Raw genomic sequence first — 12,141 nt, 5'->3', positions numbered from 1 at the left:
GGTAGTGATGTGAGGTGGAAAATTTTCCGCTACATTTTTCCGGAAAATTTTCCGTTCTAAAAAATCTTAGTAGTTAAGTAACAATTCCTCAGCAATCATAAAATTGGTTGAATTCATGTACAGAAATGTAAAAAAGTGAAAGATCGTTCGTTTAAAGAATCTGAAAATTGTCATGGCTCAGACAATTTTCAGTAGTATGTTAGGAACAAGTTAAACAATTTTTCATGAATCGAAATATTTTCTGTCTTATAGGTATGGAAAAACGGAAGAACTTTTTATGAGTCGGAAAATTTTCATCATTTTGAAGTAAAAAGTAAAACAACTTTTTGTGAATCAGAAAGTTTTATTGCTCTGTAGAAACAAGTGAAAGGAATTTCCATAGATCTTAAAATTTTCATCACGATGTAGAAACAAGTGGAAAAAACTTTTCATAAGCCGGACAATTTTGGATATTATGTATAGTGATGGTAGGTGAAAAAAATTCCACTATATTTAACTGCACATTCAGCTACAAAACTGAATTTCGGTAGAGGAAAGTTAGTCAGCAACAAATTATAATTTTCCAATTAGCTTTCGGAAACCGGAAAATTTTCTAATATTTCAAGTTGGGAAGTAAACTTTTACACAGTGTTTCTCTCTCTCTCTCTTCAACTGCGAGCTCCTTCGTTGCTAAGCGGTTAGCATACGCGCCTTTGGCATGGAAGACCTGGCTTCGATTCCCAGCGGGAGCTCATGTAGTTCGGATTTCACGTTAATCAGTTGGTCCCGTCTTATATAGTCTCGCTGCTGAAAGGGACGTTAAACTCAAAATCAACTCATTCAACTCCTCTCTCTCTCTCTCTCTCTCTTGTGTGTGTGTGTGTGTGTGTGTGTGTGTTTGTGTGTGTGTGTGTATGCAAAGTGCAGAGAACATGAATTCGTAGAGTACAAATATCCAATTCTATTATTTAAAATGTTAATTTATTAAAAGTCATGAATGTTTTCCGATTCATAAAAACATACTTCACTTATACCTACATCGTTGTTTAGCCGTAGAATTTATTGGTAATAAATATTGTCTTAAAAAGTTTCATGAAGTGAAAATCTAACGATTCTTCATTTCAAGAATGTTTCAAAAACTGCAATGCGTTCTTCTCTCTGAATCCACCTTTGATCTTACAATATCAGATTTCATCAGTTTAATACGCAAAAGACTTTCTCATAGCTTTACTACTTTTATAGATTTACATTCTGCAACATTTATAAATAAGTAGATAGAGAGAGGGGGAGAGAGAGAGAAAAGAGAAACGCTAAGTAAATTTTTACTTTCTAACTTGAAATATTAGGAAATTTTTTGGTTCCCGAAATCTAATTGAAAAATTATAATTTGCTGCTGTCTAATTTTCCTCTACAGGAATTGTATATTTCAATGTGCAGTTAAATATAGTGGAAAATTTTCTACCTAACATCACTATACATAATATCCAAAACTGTCCGGATTATGAAAAGTGTTTTCACTTGTTTCTACATCGTGATGAAAATTTTCCGATTCATGAAAATTCCTTACATTTGTTTCTACAGAGCAATAAAACTTTCCGATTCACGAAAAGTTGTTTTACTTTTTACTTCAAAATGATGAAAATTTTCAGACATAAAAAGTTCTTCAATTTTTCCATACAAGACACAAAATATTTCGATTTATGAAATATTGTTTCACTTGTTCCCACATAGTGCTGAAAATTGTCTGAGCCATGAAAATTTTCAGATTCTTTAAACAATCTTTCAATTTTTAACATTTCTATACATGAATTTAATCAATTTATGAATACTGAGGAATTGTTATTTGATAACTGATATTTGTTAAGAACGGAAAATTTTCCGGAAAAGTATAGAAGAAAATTTTCCACCTCATATCACGGCTATACAGCGATGTAGGAATAAGTGGAGTATGTTTTTATGAATCGGAAAATTTTCATCACTCTTCGTAGGTTTCCTTAAGAAAATTTCCCTCAACTGACTCAAAATTTTCCCTTTCCTCATCAAATTTTTCCTATTTTCTTGAATATCCCATTCCTTTGAGAGAAGTTATGTTATCAGATTAATTTTGCTATAGTAAAGGAAGCACCAACCACATTTGTTTTATTCATTTGGTTTTTGCTGGGGCCGCGTTTACTCAGTGGTAGAACGTTCACCTCTGGTGCATGGGATCCCTGGTTCGATCCCAGCTCGCGCCCAGTGAACTTTGTGGTGGACAGACACCATGTGCGTGGGTTTCTCGGTGTTCTCCCGTTTCTCCCACTTTCTTCATTCCACCATTTCATTCATTTTTCATCAATACCGTGTCCTTTAGTCTAGCTGGCATAATCGTAGGACGTAAAACTGAAAGATTTGATTTGATTTTTTTTTCTTTATATTTCCGTCGCGTTTTTCTTTACAAAAAAAAAAAATACAAATATACACAGCCAAGAGTGGGTGCAAATTATGCCAATTTCAACACACATACAAGGGGGGCGCGGTGGCTCAGTGGTAGAGCGTTCACCTCTGGTGCTTGGGGTCCCGGGTTCGATCCCAGCTCCCGCCAAGTGAACTTTGTGGTGGACAAACACCGCGCTCGTGGGTTTTCTCGGGGTTCTCCCGTTTCCTCCCACTTTCTTCATTCCACCATTTCACTCATCTCTCATCATCACCGTCTCCTTTAGCCTAACCGGCATAACCGTGGGACGTAAAACTCACAGATTTCATTTTTTCAACACACACACACACAAAAAAACTCTTGCTATTTGTATTGGTTTATTTCTGAAGAACAAAGAAAAATTTAAGCATTTATATTGGTCAATTAGTCAGCGCGAAAATTTCCCTGCATTTTCACATTTTATCGAAAAATTCTGTTTCTTTCTTTTTGATAAAATTACCTACGAAATTTCCTAGATTAGGAAAATTTCCCTCAAACTGCAAGCACTGCTTCTGCATCGCTTCTATATTTTAGTGCTATCAAATGGTTACAGTCATTTGACAACCACCAGTCATTGTAGCTCCATGAAAATTACGAAGTTCTCAAATTTTAGTAACGTTCGATTCAACTTCTCTTATTGTTTGTGGGTAAGTGATGAGTGGAAAGAAAGAAAGAGGAATGGTTCATAAAAGGAAAAACCTGCCTCACAAATGAGAATATGTGTATTTTCACGAGTGTAAAGGAAGCGTTGTTTAAAATGTCCTGAGCCTGTTTTTCATTCTAAAAAAATGTTAAGTTCCATTTGTTTTGCCTTATTTTATTACAAATATATCGGTAGAATTTAGTTGTATTTTTGTTTTAATTTCGTAAATTGAAATGTAACATAAATAATTATTAAAATATGTTTTATACTTTACAGTGTATTATATGTTTCATGTAATTTGTGTTTAAGAAGACCGATGTGTAAGATTTTTGTGTAGAACTATTTCTTTTAACTTTTTTTTTAACAATAATTGTTCATTTACGTTTGAAAGTGAATATAACCGAATATTACTGATTGTAATAATATCAAACATAAACGTAATAATAAATATGAAAATAGATACGAAGATGTTTTCCTGTTCGACTTTTCTAAATCTTGAAGTAACATCTGGAAACAGGAAGTATATTTGTCTTTGCTTTTGCAACCGCTGCTTTTACAGACCACAAAGCACTACAGATGTAAGTACTATATATATATTTATAACCTTGAAGAAAAGTTTGTTCGTGTAACTTATTACGAGAGGTAGAAATTGCAATTTCAATCAAACTTAGGCCTTACTTTATTTTTTATTAATTCGTTTATTTATTTTCTTACAAAATACTTGTTAGTGGTGTAAAGGTTAAAGAACATATGTTCAGGATTGACATCAATAGAAATTTGTGTTTTCATTTTGCTATTATGAATGGTTGGAGTTGTTTGTCTTTCTCATTGAACATAAAAAAGTTTCTAGCCTTATTGTTTGCTCGAACATTCGCCTATCTCGTGGTAGTAGAACCTAAAGATGACAAGAAAGCCTATTGAACTTGTAATGTTAGTTCTTTCTTCTGTTTGAATTTATTTTCTGTGCTTATAAAATATGCAGCAATTCTTCACGTTCGTAGTGCGTGATCCATTTTACAAAATAAAATATAAAAGCTTAAAGGGTCTGCTACGGAGATTGTTTATCCGTTTAATAAAATTGACGTTGTGAAAAGCTTCTTTGTTTTGGAATCTGTACTTGACAGCGTTTCATATTGGCTACTCAATGGCGTTTGAAAAAGTTTTTGTTTTTATTACATTCGTAGCAAAGTCATTTGTGGTGAATGCATCCGAGGTTAGTTGGCTTAGAATCCAGTCAAAACATTTCTACAGTTAATTTACATCAGTGGCGGCTCCAGAGTTCTATAAGAGAAAAAAATATACAGTTACATACTCAATAACATACATGGAGTGTTATTTGAAACGGATTCAAAAAACTAAGTAATAGTTAAAATTTAACTAGCTCTGTTTCTCGTATACTTACAATATTTATTAATTTCTAAAGTAAGACCATTATAATACTTTCATGATGCATTGAAATTCAAGTATGCAATAAATTTCTATTGACTATTCGTTTTCTGCACTAACAAGGTACATTCGCGAAGTTTCCCCTCGGAATTCGTGTAAAATTAATACAAATGAGAGGTACTCCGTGGCCCAATGTGTATTGTACTAATTTTAGCGGCCCATACTGGTAATTTGCATACTTATGGGAATCCGGAATTCAATCATACACTACTATAACACTCGGACACAAAATTGCTTTTAGTCTCTTTAGATGTAACTGGACATGAATGTGAGCATATGCAAAACAAATTGGATCAAGTACTGCTTCACTGACACATGTTACCCACCCTGGTTGCCATTTTGGATCTTCCATATTAGATTCAACTTTCGATTTTTTTAAATGGGAGTAGGTGCATGTGACACATCAAATTCATGTACAGTTTTCTAGGAAATTCACTGGTGTAGTGAATTTTACCGTAGTTTGTACCGTTTGGAAGGTATTACATTTTAAATCCCTCCAGGCACTTTGCGAATAGATATTGCAGAGTAATATCAATTATGCTTACGTTTTTGATGTTGGCAAACCAAAACAGTTTCTAACTGGAAAAATATTGTAGGTATAAACAAACTCGTTATAACATTGCGTGTCATAATCTTATTACATTTCTGTGAGTGATTGTTGTTACTTCCATGTGATACTATAACAAGCAAGTATTGTATTACTTTCAAAATGTCTAATGCAAATCCAGATACGACCAGATTTGGGTAAAGACCTACGACTTCCGTATTGACGTCTGTATATCTGTTATGTATGTACGTTCAGAGAATATTTCGTCAACGATAAATCACGTAAAAGATTACATATACACATGGGACCCTGAACAACTTTGTATTTGGTTCATTATTCGTAAAATGCTTGACATTTAACATGCAATACCTTGCAAACGGTACAAAGTACGATAAAATTCACTACACCAGTGAATTTTTGAGAGAATTGTACATGCATTTGGTGTATCACATGCACCTACTCCCATTTGCAAAATCGAAAGTTAAATCCAATATGGCGGATTCAAGATGGCAGCCGGACTGGATAACATGTGTCAGAGAAGCGGTATTTGATCCAATTTGTTTTGCATATGCCCGCATTCATGTTCAGTTACATCTAAAGAAACTAAAAGCAATTTTGTGTCCGAGCGTTATAGCAGTGTATGATTGATTTCTGGAGATATATATATATATATATATATATATATGAAGTCCCATAAATATGCAAATTACCCATATGGGCCGCTAAAATTAATAAAATACACGTTAGGCCGCGGAGTACGTTGCATTTGAATCAATTTTACACGAATCCCAAGGAAACACTTCGCTAATGTACCTTGTAAGACGTAAATCTACTGTTTAACGTAGAATCTGCATCGCACATGTTCCTACCGGGAATTAAATCCTAGTACCCCATGCAGAAGATACGTCTACTATTAACAAGCTGGCTCCGCCCTATTTCCTCCTTTCTCCACAAGGACACAGAAAACGAAAAACTTTGCAATCACGAAAAGCGTGTGGTTACGTTAAACATTAAGGCCAGCTGTTTAAAGAGCTGTTCTATGACAATAGCGGGAGCTAGAAAGAACCAAACCAAAACACGTGACTAAGAGTAATATCAAGCACTGTAACTTACGCTATCTTGCCATGTCTCTCATGGACATCAATCAAGATTGTATGATCCATATTAGAATAACCAAAATTTGTGTTGGGTCGTTCCTCATTTGTATACAATAATAGATGCCCATAACTGTTCGTTTATTTTTTTCTTCTTAATTGGTTAGCGACGTAACTATGTGACTATATGATCTATCCCTCATATACTATTTTTTCTAGTAAAATACAGTTAGCACCATTTATTGATCTAAATGTTCGTACTGTTTAAGATTGTGCTGTACGGAACTGGTATGTGAACATACCGTAAATTGAGTGATAGTAGATTAGTAATTAGCATTTTTGCCTCTCAAACCGGAGACCGCGGGTTCTAAACTGTTAGTCGACCTTCCTAACAGATATTCTCAGGAATTGTCCTCAGTTCTACCAAGTAAATGTAAGGGTTATTCCTTGAAATATAGGCCTTAGCTGGTTTCCTTTCCCATTGTTATATTTATAAATCGTTAATAATTCTAAAGAAACTGGCCTCGCGCAGTCTGTAGCTGGAGGTTCGTAAAATAAATAAATTGGATTAAAATTAGCAGAAGTGTTCGGAAAGTGAATATGAAGAAATATAAAGGAAATTATGTGCTTGGAATGGAAAGGTAGTGAGAAAATATGGGGAGAAATGAGTTATATCGAAACATTATATGGGATTACTTGTAAGAAGGGGAAAAGTAAAGAATGCATATAAATGTAAATGGAAAATTTTATTGATTTCCAATTGCAATTGTATAAGAAGTAAACGCTAGAAACACAACTCAAACGAAAAATTATCAAATACCTTTGTATTCTATACAATGAGAATGGGAATTTTGGTTTTCATTGGGCATGCATTTCAGATCATGCTGCCATAAATAGGACTATAAAGCAATAAGACTATAAGGTAACCATAAATAGGGCCTGAAACGCTTGTGCAGAATACTTCACTGCTAAACAAATTAAAGAAACTGACATTGCACATGTATATTACAAGTACTGTCACAAGCAAAAAGTTTTTCTCTACTGTTGACAATATCTGTTCTTGTAACTGCCATGTAAGTTAATGAAATATTCTAATTGTTGTTATTTTTAGAGCTAGTACATACAAAGTATACTAAGAAACATTAAAGATTTTTGGCATAATGAAGCTATATGTTACAAGGGTGGATATGTTAATTGCAGGTTCGAACCCTGTTAGTAGTTTAAAGCTTTATTTATTATCCATACTAGCTACTCTCTTCGTCTGCCACAATTATGCAACGCATGTTAGTAATTTGATCCAAAATTTTAAAGAGCCTTAGTTGCAATCTATATGTTGAGTATTTTAAAAGAGAAGACGAGATTTGGTGCTGATGCGTTAATTTTAAACATTATGATTGAGTGTGGAAACAGTCTTTGATAAATAATCATGCTTTCTGTGCTGGCACACCCTTGCTGTTTTGGTGAAGTTTTCGGGTTATATTTTCGCAGAAGTTGGCTCAAAGTCCGCAATCCAATATTCTCTTTCACCTGAAGAAAGTTGTTTTGTAGGCGTAAATGTAAAACATCTCGTAACACTCGCATGATTTCGGTAGTCAATTTTAATCGCCACGAAATTTCTGGACTTTTCTTCAAAACGTTCACGTTTCTGTTTGTTACTAATCATAATATGTAAAGTTGACAAATTTGAAGTTTCCATTTTCATCTAAACAATGTGATGGAAAAGATGCTCAATTAACATATAATGTCATTATTCTGAATATGTGCGTTTGACAAAATGATATATATATATAACGATTTCGTTGGTCATCCATTTCAAATTTAAACCTTGTATAAGGCAAGTACAAATAAGAGTTATGAAACACTTGTGCAATATACATTCAGTGCTGAACAAATTTCAGAAACTATTATTGCACGCATATAGTGATAATTTTGTTATACCTCAGTAACGATAATGTTTGCAATCGTCTTCTTAGTGTCATAATGAAAGGATTGAAGTCCGTATACTTTACTGGCAGTTTCACCTTGATGGAAAACGTGGTACTCTTTTTTGTCAATTTTGTCGAAATCTATGCTTGAGGGTTCACCCTTTTTGTTCAGCTCAGTGAGATCTATCGATTGAAGTATGTGTTATCTTTGGACTTATTATTATTATTATTATTATTATTATTATTATTATTATTATTATTATTATTATTATTATTATTATTATTATTGTACTCAAATAATTTTGTAGTGAATTTTCTGGTGAAATCGTATGATCAGTTTTATCTTGAATATTTTTAGTGACGCTATTTGATAATCTAATTTATTCAATTGAAAAAACCAAACAGAGATTTTTGAATTATATAGAATTTCTCAGAAATTATTCGTATTTATGTGACTACGTCCTGACCCATTTTCCGTTTTCTTGTGTTGGGTAGACCGTTTAGAAAAAGTAGCTTTCTGGTTCATCCTGTATGTTTATATTTAAACCGCAAATTGTAAGAAACAACTTCCTATATATGTGTATACAAATTTTGTGTGTGTATATAACAACAAAATAATTAACCCTTTAAATCCTAAATCTGTTGTAACTCTGTTACTTTCAATGGGCTTTGTTAACTGAAGCAGTGGTTTTGTGTAGTACTTTTTTTACAACATTTTGTGATTCACTCACATAAAATATTGTTTCTCTTCCGTGCATGCACAACAGGAAAAGTATCCTGCACTATGTGCAAAGTTGGTGAGTTCATATACTTATCTTTATTGTTATTATTATTATTATCCTTTCTTTCTCTTATTCTCTATATCTAATTCTCCCTCTCTCTTTCTCTCTATTTCTTCCTTTCGCTTTCTCAGTCACTCTTTGGACAATTATCGCTTTTTAAGTTTCTCTTTCAAAATGTATTGATTCTTTTTCATGTTTACTAAAGTTGATTGGTATTTATTAGTGTGGTTGTAAATCTTGCATGACATGTTTCCAAACTGTCATTTGCTTCAATATGCTTTATTTTCTGTCCTTCATTGTTCAAAATTCATTCTTGTTGTAAGTACGCTTCCCTATTGTTATTTAGTAAATGTTATAGTTATGTGTGGTGTTTGTGTTTATGAACGATTCTCACAACTGCGTAACGTAACTGTGAGATAGTTTGATCTCAGTTGAAAGTTTTAGTAATGATACATTTGAAATAAAATAATTAAGTTAGACCAGATTGATTTAAATGCAAGTAAATTATTACTGAGACGCTGCGTTGCCAATGAGTAGAGTTGCCATACGTCCGTATTTTATATGGACTGTTTGTACTTTTGGGTCCGTGTCCGTGTCTGTATCGTACAAGGCATGAATTAGGAAAGTGTCCGTATATTTGAAAGTTTTTGGAGCTGCCCGAAAATTTCCTAGTCGAGAATCGCTAAAATCTCGGGCGAAAAGAACTGTTTTTTCATCATAGGGTATATAACTTATATTTCCGTTACTATTAGTAAAGTAGGTTTTGTTTTTAAAAAAAGTATCATTTTTCCATTTCATTGTTCTTTTGGTTAGATTTAATATACGTAATTTAATGGCATGATTTGTTATATTTGTAGTAATGAAAGAAATTACAAAACATGTTAGTTTCCAATAGTGTTTTAAGTATTACACTAAACAATTGTGTGATAACCTATAAAGTTGATTTTTAGGTAAGAAATTTCAAAGTATTTGTTCTGTGTCTGTTCACCGTATATTTGATGGGTCGTCATTTTAAGGCTTGTCCGTATTTTGGATCAAAAAATTATGGCAATATTACCAATGAGATCCAGATTTGTGTACAAAACGCAATAATTCCACCAGAAGACATGTCAATTTCAAAATATAGCTAGAATCCCACTATTGCAAAGATATAATCAAAAGTATTTATCACTAACGCATAATGAGTGTTAAATCATTGTCGTAGTTGACGTCTCTAGTTTGTAAAGTGGGGCAAATTGGTTTGCACTGTATCAATACTGTGTAATACGTAATAGTGCAGCATTTTCCTGTTTATCGTAACAATTTACTTAGTCAAAATCTGTACCATTTGACCATTTGAATCACAAATGCATTCGGGGAACACCAAAACATGAAATAAAATCACAGACAAAATCACAGACAGATACAGACAAAACGAGCTGTTGAATAACAAATGGCATTCAATATATACATATTGAAGTTACAAGAGAGAAATAATAAATAAATGAGTGTGCACTTGGGCAATCTATATATATAAAAGAGAACGCACAAAATCCTTTGTCCGCTCATCACGCTAATACGGCTGAACCGATTTCTTTCATTTTTGGGGGGTTGTTAGGATTTGGACCCTAGATGGTTTTTATCATATCACTTTAATTTTCAATTACCAGTGTCTTGAGATAATTGACCAATCAGGTGTCAATACGTACAAAAAATCCTTTGTCCGCTCATCACGCTAATACGGCTGAACCGATTTCTTTCATTTTTGGGGGGTTGTTAGGATGTGGACCCTAGATGTTTTTTATCATATCACTTTAATTTTCAATTACCAGTGTCTTGAGATAATTGACCATTCAGGTGTCCATACGTACAAATCCTTTGTTATTAGTTCATCATAGGTATAAAAATAAACGTATTTATATGCAACCCGCATGACCCTGTGACTCGGCGGGTTAACATAACTGACAGGCGCTATAAATCACTTGAAAGCGAAAAAGTAAAAATTATCTAAGTAACAAAGTTTATTGCGTTCCGGGATGACCGCAGCGAAGCGGGGCGGGTTGGGGTGACCGCAGCGAAGCGGGGCGGGTTAACATAAATGACAGGCGATATAATGTTAACATTAGTGCAATCTTCTATGGTTTTTATCATATCACTTGAAAGCGAAAAAGTAAAAATTATCTAAGTAACAAAGTTTATTGCGTTCCGGGGTGACCGCAGCGAAGCGGGGTGAACGCTGCTAGTATTTCAATATAGTAACACTTATTTCAATTTTTTGTAGCTAATATAATTTTTTGGCATCTTAATTTACTAACGGTATGCCATACCGCTTCATACCGCCCAATCCTATCCCTAGAAGGGGGTGCGGTGGCTCAGTGGTAGAGTGTTCACCTTCGGTGCTTGGAGTCTCTGGTTCGATCCCAGCTCTCGCCGTGTGGACTTTGTGGTGAACAAACACCGTGATGGTGGGTTTTCTCGGGGTACTCCCGTTTCCTCCAACTTCCTTCATTCCACCATTTCATTCGTTTTTCATCATCACCGTCTCCTTTAGTCTAACAGGCATCGTGGGACGTAAACTGAAAGATTTCATTTCATTTTTTCCTACCCCTAGATATGTGCATTTGTTACTAATGATCAAATAAATAAGCATATTGCGGTAGCAAGAAATACGTATAGGTTAGTAAAGTAAAAGCAGGAAGTACTACGTAGAGCAGTGATTTGAATAAACATTTATTACATTTATTCAACATAAACATTTAACGTACAGGGATTAAATCTTGTAGCTTAAAGGAAACGAATGAGGATGACTTAGTAAAGTTAAAACGATAGAAATAAACAAAGAAATGCTGCTAAAACTCGTGAATATGAAGTGCATTTCATCTGGAATCGAACAAAGAATATCTCAAATCAGTAACACGTGCGTTGTCTATGAGTCCCAAAAGTGATAGTTTCTTGAAGCAAAAAATGAAAGCCAAAACGATAAACACTGATAGACTCTGTACATGTCTGAAGTTTGGAGATTCAAACACAATTAGAATGGATATACCCGTCTACAATGATTTTACTTAAATAACTGTAATTTATAAGCTAAGGCACATTTGTACTGAAATCTATTTACAACAGTTTTCCAGAGTAAATCATCTCTATCTAATATTTTCTGTATTTGCCGATCAAGTGATTGTTGGTTGAACAATAGTTCCAAGTTCTTTCTGTAAGTGTGATTCTTTTCACCGTTACTGGTTAGTAACATTATTCAGAACCATATCTTCTGTTAAAGAATATACCCTTGATAGC

General features: G+C 33.8%; 1 protein-coding gene across 4 annotated transcripts in view; it reads left to right on the top strand.

The window, feature by feature from the left end:
• The window catches only part of LOC145675782 (protein FAM135A), an 817,324-nt gene that overhangs the window by 468,342 nt on the left and 336,841 nt on the right, over positions 1-12,141 (top strand). For 3 of the 4 annotated variants that reach the window (XM_081746479.1, XM_081746480.1, XM_081746476.1), the window contains exon 6: positions 8,854-8,883. The exons of the other annotated variant lie outside the window; for it this stretch is intronic. In XM_081746479.1, the coding sequence (XP_081602605.1) occupies positions 8,854-8,883 (30 nt within the window). The remainder of the gene's footprint in view (positions 1-8,853; positions 8,884-12,141) is intronic. 4 annotated transcript variants of the gene reach the window in all.

The sequence above is a fragment of the Thermobia domestica genome, chromosome 18 (assembly GCF_964235325.1).
Source record: "Thermobia domestica chromosome 18, izTheDome1.hap1.1, whole genome shotgun sequence".
Lineage (NCBI taxonomy): Eukaryota > Metazoa > Arthropoda > Insecta > Zygentoma > Lepismatidae > Thermobia > Thermobia domestica.
Note: the sequence above shows the minus strand (reverse complement) of the source record. Positions and strands in the feature narration are given on the sequence as shown.